This window comes from Leuresthes tenuis, unplaced genomic scaffold (genome assembly GCF_036924035.1).
Source record: "Leuresthes tenuis unplaced genomic scaffold, fLeuTen1.0.hap1 SCAF_14, whole genome shotgun sequence".
Lineage (NCBI taxonomy): Eukaryota > Metazoa > Chordata > Actinopteri > Atheriniformes > Atherinopsidae > Leuresthes > Leuresthes tenuis.
In genome coordinates, this window is record NW_027325368.1 from 17,354,662 (window position 1) to 17,376,494 (window position 21,833).

The window sequence follows — 21,833 nt, forward strand, 5'->3', positions numbered from 1 at the left end:
TTCTTTTACTTTTCTAGTGCTCTGGCTGTTCTGTTGCTTTTCAGCCCACCAGAAAAATAGTGGTAAAAAAATAATAATATATAGGTCATTTGGTGCCAGCTGCAGCGTGTTTTACATGCACAAAGAGTTGGAATACCTGGGTGGACTTACTGAATTGTTAGCCAGAATTGTAGCACCACTTACCGAGATCACCTTTGCTGACCTAGATCGACCTAAAGATAGCCTGAATATGTTAGTAGAGGCCTCTGAGCAGCTTGACATCATTGACACAAAAACAAATTCTGAATTATGCAAGCAAATGACAGCTCATCTCTCTTGTGAACTGACTCCCAAAGAAAAGCCAGCCATGCAGCAAAAGACAACATCCCTGAGAGGACGTGTTTCTACCAAGGAACAGATCGAGAAAAACAAAGATGACGTAGACGTAAGCATCTACTTCTTGTGTGAAAAGCTTGGAAGGTTTACAGGTCTCTAAATGTCAAGCGCTGCTGCACTCTCAGTACATTCTTTCGATGTCTTTACACAATTCATAACCAACAGTGACACAGCGTTAAGTAGAAAAACCTCAGAGAGAGAGAGAGCACATCAAATGTAACAGCAGATAAAATCATGTAGGAATATATAACAAATCATCCAGTCTGATGAAGTAAATGAACCCAGTACATGTCAGTGTGAGAGCTTTAACCCTGAGCAGATCAAATAAAAAACAGTGAGAACAGTGATGAGGGCTGTGAGATGAGTGCATCACAAGCCTCTTCAAATGAATGGAGACCGGCATCTGGAACACAGCTTAGGATTCCTGCAGGAATCACATACCATAACCTGAGGCCCACGGTTCAAACTGAACGTTTTTACTAATTAAAAAGAAAAATAAACAAATACAGAAATTAAACGGATTTGAAAAGGAGAAAAGGGCTGATTTAGGTTGTGTGGACGTCTCTATCCCCTTCCTGTGATGATTCATAATGAGATTTTAACTCCACCAAAGAGTTTAAACGTGTTAATATGGTGGCAGAACAATTATCACAGTCACACACAGAGGAACACAGGCTTTCTCCAATGCATTTAATCTATTCAAATAAGAGCACGCAGAGTTTCTTCACAAACATATTATGTTTATTACCAAAACACGCATACGTACAGTAAATAATGTAAAAAATGTAAAAAGTAACGCTTTTTTCCTGAGTTAAAATCTGCTCCTAGAAACGTACAGCATGATTCCTATTCATTTATGGTCCAAAATCAAGCATGACCTAAAATTTCCCAGTGCTGCATGCAGCTATTAGTCAGTCAGACAGAGAAGCTCACTTGATATTCCTTTTCATACCATGTCAAACCAAGGAGTCTTAAAAGGCAAGATCTGCAGGGACAAGATCTGGAGCACAAGGCTATAAATATTAATAAGGTGCAGCAAACTTACACACCTTATTAAAAACTTATTTATAACAATGTGCTCCAGATCTTGACTTGTTGTCCTATCTGTTGGAGATTTGTTCATGCAGCAAAACAAAGAAACATCGTCCTCCGACTATGGGAGGATGAACACTTCTGAGGATTCACAAGTGCCCTTATTAGGAAAAACAACATTTCTAATCAAGCACCCAATTTGCGAGGCTGTCTCACATCGCTGCTTGTCATGGCTGAAAGGGGAGTGTCAGAAACGTGAGATCAACAAAATTGGTTGTACAAAAACAAAACAAAAAGTCTTTGTTCCAAATGGAAGAAGATGAGGACTTCTGTGCTTACTGACACCGATGTTTCTGGATGGGTTCAAGTTGCAAACTTGTAGTGAGAATAAGTACCTGAGGTTATTTCCCCTCAGTAATCTCCACCGGCAGGTCCACTCGCTCCCTCTTTACTGAAACGCTCTCCTCCTTAGCGCACTCATCCTCCGTTAGCTGCGTTGCTTCTCTTTTCCTTTCCTCTTTAATTTGGTCCTTTTTCACCTTTTCAGAAACGCCGCGAGGTGGTTTGATATCGGCGGCGGCCTCAGATGGGGCTGCGGAGCTCTCGCAGATGGTTGGTCCCTCCCATTTTGGGACGTCTAAACCCAGCAGCTCCATCAGCTGTTTCATGACCTCGTCCACGTAACCATGGACACGCAGGTGGGCATGCTTGTCCTGGAAAACAAATATTTGCGCAAGTAAAATACGGAGATGTGGATTAAGCATCAGACACTAAAGGTCTGACCACCTTCTGCACAGCCAGTTTTATTAAAGCCCTAAATAACACTCAACTAGATGCATTTTCACTTTTTTTTTCATGTCAAAGGTCTGAGTCTGATTGCAGGGAACAGACTTGGCAATCATAATTATCACTGAGCTAAAGCAATCACTCACTTAATGACATGTTTTTCTCTTAGTAATTACAAAGTCTGAGCACACTTGATTGCAAATGTCAGAGTGTATGAGAGATTCAAGATTTGATTCCCTCTGTAAAAAGCCAAATAAATCCAAAATTGCTCCCCTGGTTTTCCTGTCGGGGCACAAGGCGTCACAAATGTCAACAAAGAAATGTCATTTTACAACATGGTCACGACGGGCTGCGACTTCTCACGACGCCGATTACAGCAAACACTCATCTCATAATTTTCTGATGCAGCGTCACTTGAGCGTTGCTGAGTGATTACATTTCATAGTACACTGCTACTGTAATAACCTTTTCACGCCAACAGCAGCGAGTTCAAATGAGTTTCTTCAGTGCGAATCCACCCACCAAACTTGGCAAATTATTTGCAGGCTTAGCCTCAGCGCTCCGAAGGCTTCAACTTACCAGTCCGGCACACTTCAACCTCCCAGCGAATAGCGAAGGGATGGCTTTATCCTACAGGCTGTTTTTCTGATAATCATGACTCTGAGATAATCAGGCTAGTTTACTACTTTTGACAGGACCAGAAATCAGCCCCAACAACAGAGAAAATAAGCTTCCTAAAGAGAAAGAAAAAACCTCAAAACAATCAATCTCTTCTCTTTTTGTTCTTGAACTGTTGCTGCCACACTCCAATCCTCCATCTACTGCCGAGTGTTTTGATGTTGGACTGAATGCTGTTTGCACACTTTCCTTTGGCATGCAAGAGCCAGAAGCTCGCATTTTCAAATTTTCATTTTTTTTATTACTACCAGTGAATAAAACACTTAAAGGGGAACTCTGGTATTTTTAAACCTAGACCTTATTTCTGCTGCTGCAGCACGGCTTATTTACTCCTTGCTCTGTGACAGTCGGCTAACTTCACACGTAGTCTGCTACTGATAGTTTTGTGCAACATTTTGACAACATGGATGAAAACTTTGAGTACGATAGACATCCTTACCGGAGTGAATGAGCTGTGCTGCAGCGGCGGGCGTCGATGACATCATCCCAGTAGATGAGTGTGTAGAAAGCCCTCTATAAACCCCCCGATAGCCGCCAATAACAACAACATTGCAGCTATGAAGTAAACAGTGCTAACCCGTTCATTTATTCATTTGTCTTAAAGTATTGGTGAAATAAAGACAGATAATGCCTTATTTAGAGGCTGCATCGTCACTCCGTTATATGGATCTCGAGGAATCTAAATATTTTCCAAAGGACGCCGACTTTCACCAAACTGCTCTCGGTGAGTAGATGAACGTATTTCACACCAGAAATAAGGTCTAGGTTTAAAAATATCCCTTTAAGAATCCAGCAATCTTACTGGGACTAAACCAGTGACCGATAAAACATGCCAATCTAATTGTACAACATACACCTACTAGCTTGTGTACTACCATTTTCAATCCTTAAGTTTGTAATTTCGCATCATCATCCTTGATTTTGGAGCAAGATGCAAATGCATTGGGTACTGGCCATGACATTTGCTGCGTCATGCTCTCAATTATGTAGAACATCAATCATCAAGTGCATTAAATCAATCAATCAGTCAGTCAGCCCACCTCTTCCATATGAGTGACAGAAACCGAAAAGGCTTTTTGTGCCATCAAGTTAATTTCTGCTAAACAGATTCTGCATACTTTAACATGTGGGTCTATGGTGGCGCCCTCACGTGACCAGTTAAGGAACTGCAGTTTTCAGGCACTCCTGCACTGGCCTTATTTTTCAGGTGTGAAGGTTACCGTTTGACACAGTTTCCAAGATTAAACGCTCAACATTTGTATGTTGGTGGCATGTGAATGATACTTGCATGTTTTGTAGGCTGCAGGTTGACTATAACCACTTTCCCTCCTTTGCGTTTTGTGAGGAGTGGGAGGTCCCCACTGGGTTTGATCTGCATGGACGTGCCCAGGGTCAGAGCCAGGTCTGCTCGTCTGCATGCCAAGAGAGAGGGAAGAAAATTCATGCATAAAGAGGGGATGTCACTTATTTGGAATTCCTCTGATGCGCCAGTTATCCCCTAATGGTAATTCATACATGGTGATGTGCATGCAACCAGAGTATAAAACAGCAGCAGATGGGCTTGGATCAGCTATCAGGGGTTTTTAATCAATCTGGGCTTGAATGCATTGTTAAAAATTTAATCTGGGCATGGCATCTAGAAAAAAAATCTCCAAATATAGTTCTCATATGTTCAGCAAAGAGGAAACACAACAATCATCACAGAGATTATTAATCAGTTATAGCGATTATTGTCATTGCACAGCTGTACGGTGTAAGTTTAGAGCAACTCCTCATAGTAGTATTAGAAATAAAAGATCAAACATAAGTAACTCACATATATAATTAAGTAAATAAATGAATAATGTATGCAGTCTGTGTATTCCACAATTCCTGCAGGATAACATTGTATCTTGACATGACATTGCAGACATTTTTTCCTTTTATTGGATCTTCAGCTTTGTAGCATGTAGTTGCAAAAGTTGTGCAACACTAGGCAAGATTTGGAAATGTTTCTGAACTCTTGGTAGCACACACGTAGCAAACTATACCCACTGCAAAGCTTCTGCTCACTGCATTCCCCTCTCTCTATGAGAAATAATGCTAAAGCGGGAGTTTTCCTTTATATGCCAAGGCAAAGCTGAACAGGAGGTACCTGCACGCAGCCCTGGTCTGTAACTATATGCACAGTCCATGCTCACTCTTAATGGAAAAAAAGTTTCAAGGAAAGCAGCATAATGATTACGATAGATGTAATTTAAGCCTACGCAGTTTGATAATATATGACAGGCAGCCTTTGGACAACACGCAGCTGAACTAGAAATCAGCCATAGCTGGCACGCTGTTATTTGTCACATTTTTTCCCCATCACAAGCAAACAGCTGGGGTACAAAGGCCGATGCTCTAGATCGCTTCTCTGCAATTCAAATGGTAAATTTGCATCTATTGTGTGCCAGCGCATCAAGGTGACACATTTATCTTGCTGCTTTGGATACACATGTAAAAGCTTTTGTGACTGAAGTAATATGTGGTAATGCTGCTAGAGAGGAAACATCCAAGCAGACTGTGATAAATGCATTAAAACCCCAAAAAGGCAGCTCAAATAAATACCTCACTGACACCAAAGCTACCAAGAGCTCGAACAAATCAAATCAACACTTTGTTTCCCCGTGTTTTACTTTCCGAGACAGATTTGAACTGCTGCTTGTGCCTTTCAGCTGGAGATGAGACAGGGATGTCTGAGGAATTTAGTGAAGGAACTGTCTTTTACCTGGTTATAAAGGCAAGTGATGAAACAACCGAGGCGCGTTTGTTTGTCTCACCTGCTTGCTTCATCTGCTCTGTTTAGGTCTCTGTCAGGGAGAGCATCCTCCCAATCCAGGATGGTGCTGATCAGCTTTCCTCTTTTGTAAACACAAACACACAATGATAAATCGATGGCGATGTACTGGTTGTCATCTCAAAACGCATAGGCCCAAGAATGCGTTACCTGCAAGCTCTCAGTCCTCTGGATCGCACCACATCGCAGTAACGGCCTGTTGGTTTCAGCCCCATCACACCGATCACCTTTTCTCTGACGTACTGCCTGGACAACCAGAAATCCCACAGTTTAATACTTAATGCACCCACAGAAGAAGAAGCGAAGCCGCTTGCACGCATCAAAGTGAGGTCCTTTTATAACCAAAATGACAAAAAGACAAACCAGACAACTTTTGCCTCAAGACGGCATAAAGTTTCTTCCAGTCTATCGACTCAAAAAGATTTTGGAAATGCTCCCGGAGGACAGCAGGGACTCATTGCTGCTGCGTTTGAAAATACATTTGTTCTTCTGCCCTTGATCTTCCACTTAATCCCAAAGGTAATCTTTTGACTGAGACCGTGCCAGTCACAGCGGGACGTTGAAGTCACCGTCTAGTTTCCTGAAAACATCCCGAGATAACGACTATGCATTAACCTTTCGTAAGCTCTCCTCAGACAGAGGGCACGGTGTTTTGCAGAGGAGTTAAACAAACACAAAGCTCGTTTAACATTAATTATGAAGGTGCTTGAGCGGCTAGCTGTTTACCGATGGCTTTCATGAGTATTAGTTGGTTTGTTTTTTTCTTCTGTGATAACAGAGATCACAACTCCAGCAATTCTACTGTAATATGAATAGAGACCAAGATTTTAGTTTAAAATGGTAGAAATATAAGGGAAAGGGTGGTGAAAGCGTTTCAATGCACATAAATCTCTGACAGCGAACTAACTCCCAACTCCTTTCAACCATCTTATCTGTGGAGAGATTATAAACACAAAAGGCTTAATTTATTTGAAACATGGAAAAAAAGTGGTCTACGCGTTACAATATCAATAGGTTCGACGTCCTGGTCTTTTAAAGAGCGCTTCACTGAACACTGGAGCTCCATCAAGAGAAATGAAATAAAGGAAACCTCTGTTGCAGGAGACTTCAATGAAGGACATCACATCTCGTATGTATCTTCTATAAGCACCGAAGTGATTAAGCTGGGCTGAAGAGGTGATGGTGCTCGTTCTCTCAGGAAAAAGGGAGAGACGTGAATGAGGACTTCTCAACCAATCAGCTTTGTGAAGGTTTAGAAATGTCCTCAATTTGTTTTTACACGTTGTTCTTGTGCATTTATGTCGTCTGTTTTGAGTGTTTTTCGTGCTTTTTGATGACGCACTAACTGGAGTGTTTTTCTGCCGTCTCCCTTCATGACTTTTGTTAATCACACTGAATCCAGAGGACTTATGGGATTTGTTCTCTTTTACCTCTAATAGGTGCATCCAAGGACAGAGTTGTCTTCACTCGAACTTGGGCGAGGGATCGAAAACATTAAAAGCATTTCAAGTGCTCAATAGTTGTTCTCGGTTTTGAGACGGCTAAAAGCATTTTGGGGACACTATCTGCTGCTTTATTGTGGTCTCCCATTTACCAACTCCACTTGTATAACAAAGGGAACATTTTCTGTCTTGTGAACCAGAGAGTTGGAAATGTGTGATGCAGCCATCTATCAAATTTGAACATTCTTGGAGCCGGCTTTCTTTTTGCTACTCAGAGTACAGTCACGTGTGTCTCCTCTGTTCAAACGCTGGTTGCTTTATAAAGAACTCTGGACTCTTCTTACCAAAAAGCCTTTTTAATTTACCTGACTTTTCTGATCTTGTTTTCTTCTTTATTGACGGTAATTGTGCTCTCCAATTTAATTACATTTTACACTTTGAATTTCTTTGTTTTAAGTTGTTTTCCCTGAATCTAATTTTCATCTGTTGCAGCGTGAGGCAACATCCAATGAGAGCCATGTACTCGAATCAAAGTTTTTTATTAGCGTCATTATCTAATGCCTCCAGGGAGAGGACGGAGACACCATGCTGACACAGATGATCATGAAATGAAAGACAGTTTTTCCTTTTATATAGTGCATTGCAATACCAGTGAACAGTAACTGGATCTCTTGTCTTCAAGCTTTATGTGTCAGCTGTAGAGTTTATGTAACACCGAGTAAAATGTGAAATTCTGTGAACGACAGCAGCTTTCGTGATCAAAACGTGTCTGGTGTGCTCGTACATACCTGCCACACTTCTCACACTCCTCCACAAACATGTTTCCATGAAGCTCTGACAGTTTGTCCCTAACAGAGGAGGAAGGAGAAAAGTCCACAAAATGAGAAACGTGACATTAACATGAATCTTTTCCCCTAGAATAAAAGTAAATGTGAGGGACTTTTTTGTCCCTCTTTGCCACTCATCCTCCTAAAAAAATATTCTGATCGCTCATGGTCCCCTCAGAGTTCTAACTGGTTACCGCTGCAGGTTAATGTCAACTAGTTTACTGCTGTTTCAGTGGTTTCCTCCGAGAACAGCCACTGGTCTCCTGTCTGATCTCATTTCACAGAACATGACTTAGGGAGGAGGAAAAGCTAATAAATGGCTTCAAGGAAAAGCAAGTCCTCCAATTCATTGAAGCCTCGATATATGCATGGAATGAAAATTGGACGATCAGCCTTGACTGAACAATCCAGAGTCAGATCAAACATTTACTGTTGAGCATAATTTTAGGGTTATTTGAGGACTGATATATATAATTAATCACACAGCAGCTGCCTCAACTTTGAAACCGTCTGCCCCAGTCCAATGTCTTGCATACATATATGAACCAATATGAATATATCTCAGTCAGCTTAAAATGCTGTTCATTCCATATTTTTGTAAAACGCTACAATGACTACAAGTGACAAAGTGACACTACAAGTATGAGCACCTCACATCCACTTGTCCCTTACTTAAAATCCTGCCTACCCATTCAAATCAATGCCATAAGGGATATTCCCCCAAGCATAACAGACACTCCAGGTCTGAATTATCATTTGTGTCTACCACTCCTCCGTTGCTTTACATTCAAACGTTTGGAAGTTTGAAGGTTTCCTTTGTGCAGTGGCAGATTTCAGCTGACTTGGGTCTGAATCCTTTAAACTGCTCTGTTCTTTTTCCCCCAGTCTTTGACAATTCTGTTCTGCTGTTGGGTGTGCGCTCCAGCTCGGGTTATCCTACCGCAACAGTCAAGTTGCCACTTTACTCTTCTGATTTCATCACTCCTTTGGTACATCACGTCCAGTAGCAGAGACAATATGATAGACCTTCCCCCGTGTATTACTCTAGGTGGGCTGGTTTTTTTGAAAGAGCTCTACTTTGCCGCCCCCCTTCCTGGGTCTGGTATGAGCTGAAACATCTGTGAAACTCCTTGGTCACATCAAAACGGTTGAGACAGGGAGCTGAATATCTCTGGAGACTGCCCGATAGCCTTTGAAATTCCTGTTTTTGTGATAAAAGCATTTCTGATACTCACTTGTTATTGCTCTCTCTTTTCTGTTTTTTTGTTTTTTTTTGGCACAAGTGGCCTTTATTAAAAGTCTGTTGACAGAAAATGGGGGCAGAGAGGGGGGAGGGGTGACATGCAGCCAGCCGGGATGCCAACAAAGGCCGGCGACAACGAGCGACGGTAGCCTCTGTGCAAAACTATGTGCTTCTGACTCAGTTTGAAGTACACTGACATTAATTATGCTCATTCCTTGGCCTGAAACCGCCCTGAAGTGCCAGGGGGCTGAGATAACAACGTTAGCTTCCAGCCTGGCAAGACGCTGCTTTGCTTTATGGTCCCACGTCATACAGCAAAAATAATAAATAAGTAAATAATAACGCGTTTTTTTTCCCATAACAAATAAACCAAAAACATCCCGGCAGATGCAGTGATGAGACCTAGGATGATGCTATTGGAGGTAGCAAGAGAAAAGCAAGACGTGGGACGCGAATAATCTAGATTGGATTTTACTGTTGGACAGAGAGCTCAGAGAAAAAAACACGATGACAGACGGATGTAGACTCAGCAAAGTTACTGATGTTTATCTGTTTTGTGGGAGGAAGCAGGGCCTTGCCACTCTCAGACAGTGGTGACCCCGACGTATTTAACTTCTGGAACCCCGCTGAGTGAGTCTCTGTGTCCCGGCACCGGAGGGCATGTTTTCTTCTAACCATTTAAAGCAGCAGAGGTTTGCTGTAGAGGTACAGTGTGACAGCCTCTGGGGTTCCACAGAGCTGCTGAGTGTTTGAATTCGGACTATAATTGGCCAAACAACAGCTTGTGAGGTGTGTCTGTGAAGCAGGTGGCTGCGGATGACCCCAGCCGTGGTGCAACTGGAACCAGGATGTGCTTTTTCAGCGAGTAGGTTGTAGTCAGAGGACGTCAATCATCCGCTCATGGTGATGTCTTGGTGCCAAAGGCCAACCTTTAGTGCACAGAAGAGTGATAACACACGGACTGAGGCAAACAAGAGTTATTATTTATGTGGAATTATTTTCACTGGTCAAGGAGCAGATGGATACTGATAATTGATTTGACCCGAGGACAAAAAAGCTTGAAGGTGGAATCAATAAAGTAGCTCAAGGAAACTCTGAAAATGTATTCCAGTTCTATAGGGGTGTGTTTTAATATAGGTGTCAATATTATTATTATTTTCACATCTGCTTAAGTTATCTTACACCTCGGTACAGAAAAGATTTTAGGAGGAAAGTTCAAATTGGATCATTATATCACAGGGGAGGCTGATGAAGCGCACGCCAGATTCCCTGAATAAACCACAAGGTTTATAAAAAGAAATATTGTAAATTTCATATGTCGTCTATGAAAGTAACTAAAAAGAATAAAGGAAAAAATGGAACCCGAACATCAAAGTGAGCAGAACGATGAACAGTCACAGGGAATATTACAGCAGAAATGTCTGTTTGGTAAAGATTCCCAGTACCTGCTTGTGTAATTAAGCCTGAAAATACAGTTGCTGCTTTAGCTCGCGTTCAAATAAGCAGACGTCTCTGTTCTTACGGTAATTGTAGTAAAATTTGACCATAAAGGGAAATCTTGCTTTTCACTCATTGACAAGCGGAATCCTGGAAGTTTCCTGGAGTTTGTTCTGCATGAAAATACTAAAATATGCATGTAGCTCCTTTTTGAGATTTGGGTGATATTTACGGTGGCAATTCATCATTTTAACGTTGCAGATAAAGCTGAAAACATGAAAAAGCATGCTATGGAATATTTTAAACAGTCACATTACCAGTAATAGCGGTGTTTACCCTGTGTGTTCGAGGGGCTGCAAAACATAAAGAGCTGGTACACAAACTACCTCTAACTCTAAGGAGACAGGCCTGTAACTATGACAACATGAAGAGATGGCATTACACTGTATGCTACGGGTAGGTCCATTACAAGTGGTCTGCGGTCGCATGGACATGCACGTGCACGTGCACTAGAATGAATAGAGTAAAATGGGAACAACAATAAGCTCTACCACAACACTCATTGTTCAGTGCAACACAGTTTTAAAAAGTACAATAGCTTGTCATCAGAGTGAACATCTCACCCATCGTCTCGCAGTTTTAGTCTTTCAAATGAAAACAACCCGGTTGGGGAAACTATTGGCTTTATATAATCGAGTCAGATCGGCTGCCACTTTATTTTGGCATGTTAAATGACCGGCTGTTGTTTTTTTTAATGTAATTCTAGGTGTAACGCTTAAATCATGTTTCAAATGATCAGATATCTATACAGTAGGTCCCAACCACAGGCCACAGGGAGGGTGCGTAATCTTAATTCCAACGAGGCTGATCTGTGCATGGACAAAATCACAGCACAGTTGGAAAAAATGTCAAAAAGGGAGCCAAAACAGCTTCCACCCACAGGTGAAACCGAACGGCCGCACCGTGAGCCTTGACGCGTTTATTTGGCTTATTCAGGGATATCCAGGAGTAGAAGCTTTGGGAGGAAACTTCATTTTATGCATGTTGACGGATAATGGTCAAAGGAACCGTGCGTTGGACCCATACATTTCCAATGTCGATGCAGATTACATGGAAATGTGAGCGCAGTGTCACCGTTTGGGGAGTATTCCCGTAATTCTTTTGGCTAAACAAAGTGTCTGAAGTTGTAGCAGCTGTCTTCTCTCCATCCTCAAATTGTGAAATTCGTCTTGTGCGTCCGCGTCCTCAGATTTATTTTAGATATACTGTATGTCAGCAGTAGCACAGCTCACACTCTAGATGCCTACAAGCCAGTGTTCAGTGCGTCTGTACCTCACTACAGCAGAAACATGAAGATGTAAGATAGCATTATGTAGATATACACTGCTCTTATACACATATACACAATGACTCTTATTTTCAGTTAAATCTGCGCTAATCAAAACATAATTTTGAATATTATCTTGTCAGTCTGTTGAGAGATTGCCCTAAATATTATATACAAAAACTTCAAACCAAACACATTTCATATAAGAATCTTGCTATTGCTACAAGCGTTACCTGGGGAAGCCTGATCGAACATGCAGGCCGTCTACATTCTGGCTGATGAGATACTTGAGATATCCGGCCCTCTGAAGTCCCAGGAGGGCCAGGTGAGTTAAACTGGGGCGGGCATCTTCAAACGTGGTCTCAAAGTGAGGTGACTCACCTTTTTCTTCTAATGTCCACACGCCCTTTGGGCCCCTAAAAGAGAGTACATGGAGTATGCATTTTAATTACCAGTAGTGATATATAGCAGGTGGAATAGAGGTGAATAATGTCTACATCTGGCATCAGGGTTTTTATTCAATGGCTGAGTTTCTGGAGCTGTGTCCTGAATTGATACCATGCTGTTAAAATCTTTCAGTTCATATGCAAGAGCAATAAAAACATTCAAAATGTTTACAGTCAAATAGTCAGTAAACGAAAGGATCCTCCCAAACAGCATTTTCATTTGACAAAAACAGTTCTGAGTCGGCGTGATTCTTTTTTAGGCTGAAATGTATCACACTGGTTGTCCAGACCCAAAGTATTTTGTCTCTGCTAATTTTGTCGGACTAATGAATGCAGCAGAGTCGTTAGTGCCGGAGTCGTCTAGCATCCTGACAGTTGCCAAGTTACGTTGAGAGCAAACTTATCTCTATGCAGAAGACAAGGGAGCGCATCCTGCGAATCCTAAATGCGGCCGCAACAGCCTCATCTCTCACTTTCAGTTTGAACTTCAATCGCTCCATCTTTCATCCGCAGTGTGGTTTACTATCGGCAAAGACTTGTTCAAAAGCTCATCAGAAGTAAGACCCTGGGATGTGCATCGTATATTGCATACGTCACGTACCACCATGGGAGAGAGGCTGCTGGACATGAAAGACTAAATGGGTCTGAAATGGGTCTGAAAATGGGTCTGAAAGCTGGTTTTCTTACATACACACAGGTTGTTGATAATGTTAACCTGAGGGACTGAACTTCTTCTCATCAGGCGCTTTTGTGTGTGTACATATAGCCAAGAATACATAAAGCATTAGTCGGAGGGATGTGTATATAGGAACCTTGGCTTTAATGATGTACCTTCTGGGGTCAACTCCAGACTGACATGGATAACAATCAAGTATTCATCCATTTTCAAATCCCAAAGCATGTGTGTATGCGTGTGTATATATACACACACACACATCTGGTTAATATTGACTGTTTTTTATGACTGTGGGGACTCTCCACTCCCTCGCCCTTCACTCTAACCCTGAACCTAAGTCTAATCCCGACCCCAAAACCAAATATCGACCCTCGAAATCACTTTCTGTCTCCTTATGCTGGTGTGCAGTCAGGTTTTCGGCCCCATCACGTAGGGGAAACAACTACACACACACACACACACACACACACAGAGTCAAACATCCATCATTAACACTTGCAAACTCACATACAACGAGAATCTCTGCTTGTTTCACGTGAGTCTGTCTGTCGAAAGATTTTCCGGCACAGAAACAAACCAAATCTTTATGTTATAACGGGGAAGAAAAGCCTTGCACTTAATTTCAGCTTAAACGAACATGTGGCAGGCGAACACCACCCTCCTGTGCTCAAAGGCAGGTACTACAAAAATAAATAATAAATAAATAAACAGGAGCGCCTCTTTGTGCATACGGACAAAATGAAAGAGGATCAGCTGTGGCTCGGGGACATCACAACGCACCTTCTCTGAGACAGTCCAGCGCACAATGCCAGAATATCAAGATGTTTAATTCAGCAGCAGTGGGGGATTGATAAAATACGGATCTAAGAAAATCCCAGTGTGATGTAGTTTGAAGACAGAGAATAATTCAAACCAGCAGTCTAATAACTCTCGATTCAGGACCTGCAAAAGTTTTGACTCTGGCATTTTTTGTTGAAAATGTTGATGAAACCCTGAGATTTCTTCACGTTTATATTATTTACTCTGAATATTTATACGGTATGGCAACAAATCGTGGGATAAATCACTTGTTGAGAAAAAGAAAACAAGCACATTTTGGGACTGTTCTTCATCGATGATTTTCATCTGGAAAATGCCACATCAATAATTATTCTCGCTTCTTTTTTCCTTTGTCCATCGTGAAATTGTGAGCTACGAAACTCATTTCTCAACTGTGTACCCTCAAACTCATAAAACAGCAGCCACAACCTCCAGAACCACAGATTCCCTCACTGTCTTCTTCGTCAACCTTTCAGCTGTACTCCTCTTCTACGTGTTTTTTCTATGTAGAAGAAGCTGCTGTGCAAACAGAGAAATGATTCACTCTAAATTATCAAAACATTGTTCATTAAGCAAAGGGTTTAGACAGTAATTTAAGCAGTTTTTACTACATCTAACCATTTTTTTCCACATAGATTTTGCAATACGCTGTAACTTTAAAGTATGAGAAAGCAAAAGTAAAGACTTGTTGGACCTAACGATCCCTTTTGATTAGTGACACATTAAGCATCAGAGAAGCAGCTTGGAGCTGAAGATGGCAGCTTTTACAAGTCAAAGCAGGAGGGAATGAAAAGTAAGTTGTTTTATTCCGTTTCTTTTGCCAATATTACCCTTACTTTTTTGCTCAGTTGTTCATTCTTGCAGTCAGTAATCTCAATTTCTACCTGATCAATTTGGGAAATTGTCCTTTGCATCAGACTTCTGCCTGATTATCTCCAATCAAGCTACGTTTGATTTACACAAATAGTGGAAATCAGCTGCATGTTCAGAGTAGTTAATATAGTGTTCGGGCTTTGAAAATTTAGAATTTTTGTAAAATTCTACATAAAAGCACATTCAAAAAGAGTGGCCAAAACACAGCAAGGAGACTCCATGCTGAGACACACCAACAACCAATTCAAACTAAATATCTTCTGCACATGTAAACGACAGAATTTGAAGTAGTTTGAAATTCAAAACTCACATGCAGTTTTTCACATATCACATAAAACTCATTGTAAATCTGGCAGTAAACGATCTCACCTGAAGTCAGGGATGCCCGCTGCGGTGCTGACTCCAGCTCCAGTGTGGACGACAAAGTACTCCGACTCTTTAACTAACTGAGCCAGAGTCTCCACCTTTGCCTTCAGCTCTTCGGGACTGTCAAACTTCTGCAACAGAGAAGAAAACGCTGGCCTCAACAACCAATACAATGGTCAGTTACATTTTTTTTCCTTTTACCCAATGCCTAAATGTTGGATGTGTTGAAGGACGTTTTCATGGTTGAGTTGTCATACTTTGACACGATAGTTCATCAAATGGGATAAAAATAAGTCTATACAAAAGGAAACACTTGCAGAATGAGGACTTGGTGTAAAGGACTGTTTACATGGTTTTGAGTAGAAAGTATGGGCACAGGATTTAAACACAAACACTTTGCTATTTCCTGTAGTATGTTGTGCAAATCATATACGCTGCCAAGAACAACATAGAAACCACTTCTTATCATCTCCTATACATTGTGGCCGCAGTTGGTATTTTAGCACCAGAAACAATATCAAAGACACATGCATATATCCGAGGCTATTCTTCTTTTAAGGTATGGTATTGATACTCGTGCTAACACGTCTGTAAACGCAGTATAAGATGAGGAGTATCTATCCACAGGTAGGTCTTAGTAAACAGTTCTTCCGTGGGATGCTCGGCGACGCATATATCTGTTCCTAAATTGCTCGCTACCTGTTTTTAGAGAGCTGGTGACTTTCTATAATTTACCTCAGGAAGTCCGCAAGCACCTTTATTTGCGTAAGGCGACAGTCCGGCAGCATAATTCACAGACATGACTGCTGTTAGTTTTGCAGGTTTATTTTTTTGTAAGGAAAAGTGTTTCGTAGCTTTTGTCTGCCGGTGTATTTATTCCCTGGCGAGTTTTAATCTGAGCTGCTTCGTTTGAATGACGTCATCACTGAGCGACGTGTGCTGCATTCATAGACATCGGAAAATTGAAAATTCAAGCTCGTTATGACATGATATAAACCCGTGTTTAAAAAAATATATTAATTTGAGGATATGCATTGTAAAATTGTCTGTTACAAGTACTCTAATGAAAGAGTGAAACTACAATTAGCTCAACTAAAAAAAATTAAAATCAATGCTTCTGTGACTCATGTTTTACAATAGGGTATGATAGAAAGGCAGCATTCTTAACTAGTCATTGATAAAATTGGAGCTAAAGTATTGCATATGAAACTAAAATGAATGATGATTATCAATATGGATTGGTTTTATTGATCTAAAGATAGCAGAGGAGCTCAAAGTGTCAACAGCTGTATTGTCCAACACCACCTCAAACCTCTAAAGTACCAAAATTGTTGAAAGAAGAAGCAGAAAATGTGCACAATTTTTTTTGTAAAAACCACCACTAGTTTATAGGCTTTCGAAAGGCAATTAGTTTTACAAGCATTAAAAACCAAGATGTGCATCATCAACTAATTGTGGCTGTAAATATCGAATAATCTGAAATAGACTTAAGACACTTAAGGACACAGCATATTTTTCTTTCAAATTCATCTTTATTTTTCAGTTTTAAATAGCTGGAAAAAAAAACAACAACAGGTGAATAAAACATTAAAGTGATCATTCATACAGCAAAGTGTGCATATTGGTTACGGTTCTCGCAGAAGCTGTAAACCAACTCTGAAGACCATCGAAAGAGAAAATTAATCACTTGTCTCGATTCTTTTGTCACATGTAATTTTGTCCTGAGAAGTTCAATATGATGTCCCAATTAAAGTAAATCAAACCATATTGATTTTTTTTGTGTGTGTGTGGGGGGGGGCTTACGACAAACAAACAATGAACACACACAGGACACCCAAACACTCTAAAATAATATCAAAACCCCTTTCACCCTAAATCAACACTAAGGTGAGTCATGAAAAGTATAACACAGTGGGTCTGAAAAACTTTGATCATTCTTAGTTGAACACCTAAAGAAACACTTCTTTTTCTTGCCAAGCCTAATATCTTACCATAAAAGTCATTAAGTAAACAGTGTAGGCATAATGTCCAACAAAAAAAAAAAAAAAAGACTAAAATAATTAAGCTTGCAAGAAAGCAAAATACAAACAAAGACAAGAGTACGACAAACATTTGTCAAAATGTTTTGGGCTGCCTTGTTACACACTGCTGCAGGTCTTTGGGTCCATCTGATCATGAACTCTCATGATCTAGTTCTGTCCCCCACCCCCTAAAATGCTCGGTCACCTCACACAACTCTTTAATCTGAGCTACTTCAAACACCACGACCCCAACACTGGGAGCAACAGAGAAACACGTCCAACAGTAACTAGAAGAAAAACACGGCAAAGATCAGTTTCCTGTTAGTAAAAACGTCCGCCTGAGAGGAACCCACCCAACTCAGCCAGCTGGTCCTCAAGACGAGACGAGACAGACAGACAGACAGTCCTCCTCCATCGTCACAAGTCTCTGTTATCACAGAACATGATGCAGGTAAGCGGTCCTCCAGTAAGAGACAAAACACTCCTGCAGGTGTTCTGGCATGCAGGAGAACTTTGAAAACACTGTCACGTGACGACCGATTCAGGTCGAGACAACTGGAAAACTTGGGAAAAATCAGATACTTGCGGTGCTTTGCTCGCCCACATACAGGCTGCCTGGGATCCTCGATCTTTTTCACCACTGAGACCAACTACAGGTGAACCACACCCAGTTACAATTAAAGAAATACAGAGAGAGAGAGAGAGAGAGCTTGCACCAGTGCAAACGTTATCGTTGAAAGTGGTTCATACCCCACAATACATTATTCTAGACATGGGACTGAACAACCGAGAAGGATTATGCGAGCATTTGTTCTGCCAAAGTAAGGTTTTGGGTGATGATGAGGACTGTATACAAAAACTGAAGAAATTGGTGACTTCTGTGCTGGTGCAAATCTTCTAAGGTCTGAACCCTTCCACGGTGAGGCATCATTTTTAACCTCTGAAACAAAACCAGAGGCTCAAGAAAAAGAAAGAGAGAGAAAAAAAAAAGCTCTTATTGGTTTAGAGGAGGGAAGCTTCCAATCTGTCTTGGTTGTAAACCTACAATATCTGGCAACCCGGGCAGAGAAAAGGGAGTAGCGTACGTCAGCGAGATTCAGTCAGAAAAGCATGTCACGACTCCTCGTTGCCGGAGTCGTCTTCGTCGTAGCAGCAGTCGCCGTCCCCGCCCTCCATGTCGTCGTCGTCGTAGTACGTGTCGTAGAAGAGGTCAGAGCCTTCGTCGGGTGCTGGGGCCCGTGTGCGGACGCAGTACTCTGCCAGCGTGGTGGGCACCTTCACGCCATCGCGCTCAGCCTCCGCCTTGGTGGCCGTTACCTGTTTCCTGAGGAAGAGGACAAAGGCTTCAGAGACTATTCCCAGGGACCAACCCTGACCATTAGAGGGTTGGGGCTGTTCGGTTTAGAAATCTGCTTGCACCACGGGGAACCGATGGAAAGAGAAGCTCGCACAGCTACAACCAGAAGCTGGCATTGGCTGAGAGGAAAATAGAAGACATTCCCGTTCTGATGCTTCCACCTGCACGTGATCTTGTCTAATTCAGCTTCCTCTCCTTGAGAGTCGCTCTATCGTTCAAACTTTTACCTCTGAATCACCCCAATGATAAATGTATTAACCTGAACAAATTTTGTAAACAGAGTCGGAGTAAAGAGGGAAGACTACTGTCAGCTGCTGGTGGGCGGGGCTCATTAACATATTTATTGTCATGCGCTAAATGGGGAAAAGGGTGAAAAGTCAAGGAGTCAAAGAGTCGAGCGATTTTAGGACCACAAGAGTGTTTTTTTCCCCGTTTTAAGCACAAACTTTAAAATGCACATCTTAAAAGGAGCACAGATGAGTTTTTAAAGTGAACATTGACAGAGGCTGTGGAACTCAGCAGTACATACAGTGTGCAATATGTTCAGAGCGATGTCTCTTGGAAATTAATTACATCTGTTCTGTGGACTATGCCTCCTACTGTTTAAACTGTAATGAGTTTCTTTTCGGGTCACACGAGCAACGGGAAAGGATCATTTATACCAGCTTCGCCGTTTTAGCCTTCAGGAAACATGGTGTGTGGTTAGGAAAAATGAAAAAAATGAAAAAGTGCGATTATTTACCTGATGATCTCCACATATTCCCTGTCCTTGCCTTTGCTGTCCCTCCATTTGCGGTACATGACGGAGGCATCCACGTTAGCGGGGGAAAATGTGTTGGGTTCATTCAGCAGCGAGATCACACTCAGCAAAATGGTCCTGGAAGAAAACACGGAGGAGAACGGCCATTTAGCGCGGCACCCACTGCACGGCCATCTCATCTTACTTCATATTGTTATCAACGTGTTTTTTTTAGCACTAGTGGTATTCATTTTGAAAGAAGCTTGACAGGGAGGAGGTCAGGGTGAGATGGGGATGACATGCAGCCACAGGCTGGGACACGAACCCAAGCTGCCTGCTTTGAGAAGCTTCAGCCAGATGAGCCACATGGTGCCTGGTTGTTGCCATTTTAAGGAGGACACAAAGACTAATTATTTATGGGAATGCAAATGTCGAATATTTAATCCGACTTCCTCAGATCCATCTCAGATCGGACACAATTTATCACATTTTCACATTAAATTGAGCAGTTAAAAATGAATGAAACACCTATAACAATTTCCCTGAGTAAAAACTGAAATGTTTCAATGCGTTTTGTCATTTGAGAAACAGATTGTTTTTTTTTCTGTCAGCTACTCTCCAACACTTTACAATCACCGAATGCATGCTTTACAGTCAGACACAGCTATATCTATAACCTCCCCTATAGAGACCTACAGTTCCAAACCCAGGAGGTGTTTCTGGCTGAATTGTAGCACCGAAGGACACGTTTACATTGAATTAAGAGAAAGAAAACTAAAAACAAAAACAAGCTAATCTGACTGAAATCATAATAGACCGATGGTCTAAAGTAAGCCAAAGTTGAATTACACCTGAATGTATATGCAGAGACTGATATTCAGTACGTGCTCAGACTACCCTGACGCACATGCTCCATATTTAATGCCCTGGGCTTTGATCCAGAGAGAGAAGAAGCCATTACAAGAGAAGATTGTACCTCAAGGGACAATGCCTGTCACCTGTAAAATAAATGGGTACACCACAGACAAAATGCTCAGAGCTATGAAGATATCCAAGCCACCGCTCGACAATGCCTCTGATTTGCTGCAAGGTAAACTGTCATTTGTTTAGGTCCACGGTACAACAACTGTATTGGGACTAAGAGTGAAGTGGGTTTAGTAGAGCTGAACACCCCGGTATGGATTCCATGTTCATTTATGTAACTTGTGAAAATGACGCCACTAACAACGAATGTCATGCGATAAGGGACTGAGCGGGGTGAATTATTCAAGTGGAGGAGAGAGGACAAAGAAGGACCAGAAAAGAGAGACGTGCGTGAGGAGATAATGACGAGGGAGTTTGCTGACCGGACATTCTGGGTAGGATTCCATCTCTCTGAAGGCAGCTCTCCACTCTGCGGGTCGTCCACTGGAGGATGCAATATAGAGATACACACGTCTCCATTCTGAAACAGAGGAAAGCAATGCCTTTCACCGTGAGAAGGAGTTCTTTAGATTACACACAGCAGAAAGAGGAAGCGTGAGACTGTGGTAGTCAGGCTGTGATACTGCACCTCATAGATGTTGGGATGCCACATTTTGGAGAGGAAGCGGAAGGCAGGTGGGGAGTATGGGTAGTCTATGGGAAACTTGATGCGAGCCTAGGACACAAAACGAACCTTCAGATGTGACTGTGCATGTGTGCCTTCAATTGTAATGTTTCAGAATTGCACATTGGTGGTCCATAAAGATCTAGTATCCTCTTACCTTAAAATACCCGCCTTCATAATGAGTGTTTGGTGGTCCAAAAATGGCCACCTCCCAGTTGTATAAATCAGCTTCGTCCACCAAAGTTATTTTGAATCCCTCGACAGGCTCCTCTTGAAGGCTCTTCATTTCCAACATAAGTGCTTTCTGTGAACTGGCTACATGAGAGGGGTCGTGGTGCGCCATACTAACCTGAGTAGCTTTCAAGATAATCTGGAATGGACAGCTGACGGTTTCTTTTACGCGAACACGGCCGAGTTAACCGAACTACCCACAGCGACCACAACTTCTACGTTTCCGAAGTCCACAGACAATAAAATAGGCCGAACCCGTCCTGATGCGCAAAAGACAAAACAACGGTTGCGTTGATGTGTTCCCAGGTCCGATTAATTATTCATCAATGTCAACACGCAGAAATGGTTGGACCGACCAAATCATTGTGGCCGACCAGCGCTTCTAGCTTTAGTCAATTTATCTGGCAACCCAGTCACGGATATAAGCCGTAAATCTACTGGTAGCTGTTGGCTAATGTAAGCTAGCTAACAAGCTCAGCTTTACCGACCAGCTGGAGCTGATCTCACTGCTGCAGGAACGCTCTCTAACCGCATACGAGAGCCAAATAAAAGAGCAAAACCCAAGCAGTCATCTAAAACTTTACCGAAAGATAACTCCGACGTTCACAGTCGGAACCGTAGTTTGGACAGTTCACACAAAAGACTGTGGGTTGGTAAGAATGTTGCTGAAAGGGGTCCCCAGTACTCTGAAAACAGGCAATGGCGCCTGGTGTTGTTTGGGACTTGTAGTCCTGTTTTTACATGTAAACATT

General features: G+C 41.9%; 2 protein-coding genes across 3 annotated transcripts; both read right to left on the reverse strand.

The window, feature by feature from the left end:
• Positions 1–1,141: 1,141 nt before the first annotated feature.
• sirt6 (sirtuin 6) lies at positions 1,142–16,039 on the reverse strand. Of its 2 annotated transcripts, XM_072364355.1 has the most exons (8): positions 15,881–16,039; positions 15,149–15,276; positions 12,199–12,381; positions 7,920–7,979; positions 5,840–5,935; positions 5,673–5,753; positions 4,160–4,283; positions 1,145–2,120 (listed from the first exon to the last, which is right to left on the reverse strand). In XM_072364355.1, the coding sequence occupies exons 1-8, from the start codon at positions 15,944–15,946 to the stop codon at positions 1,809–1,811; spliced, it is 1,050 nt and encodes a 349-aa protein (XP_072220456.1). In that variant the 5' UTR covers positions 15,947–16,039; the 3' UTR covers positions 1,145–1,808. The 2 variants fall into 2 exon arrangements, with proteins under 2 accessions (XP_072220457.1, XP_072220456.1); XM_072364356.1 differs by lacking the exon at positions 7,920–7,979 and having other exon boundaries at positions 1,142–2,120.
• A 618-nt stretch (positions 16,040–16,657) lies between these two features.
• On the reverse strand, positions 16,658–21,788 carry LOC140269315 (ubiquitin-conjugating enzyme E2 R1-like). Its single transcript, XM_072364357.1, has 5 exons — positions 21,008–21,788; positions 20,815–20,901; positions 20,609–20,706; positions 19,266–19,400; positions 16,658–18,490 (listed from the first exon to the last, which is right to left on the reverse strand). Exons 1-5 carry the CDS (start codon positions 21,191–21,193, stop codon positions 18,280–18,282), a joined length of 717 nt encoding a protein of 238 aa, XP_072220458.1. The 5' UTR covers positions 21,194–21,788; the 3' UTR covers positions 16,658–18,279.
• Between the last annotated feature and the right edge of the window lie 45 nt (positions 21,789–21,833).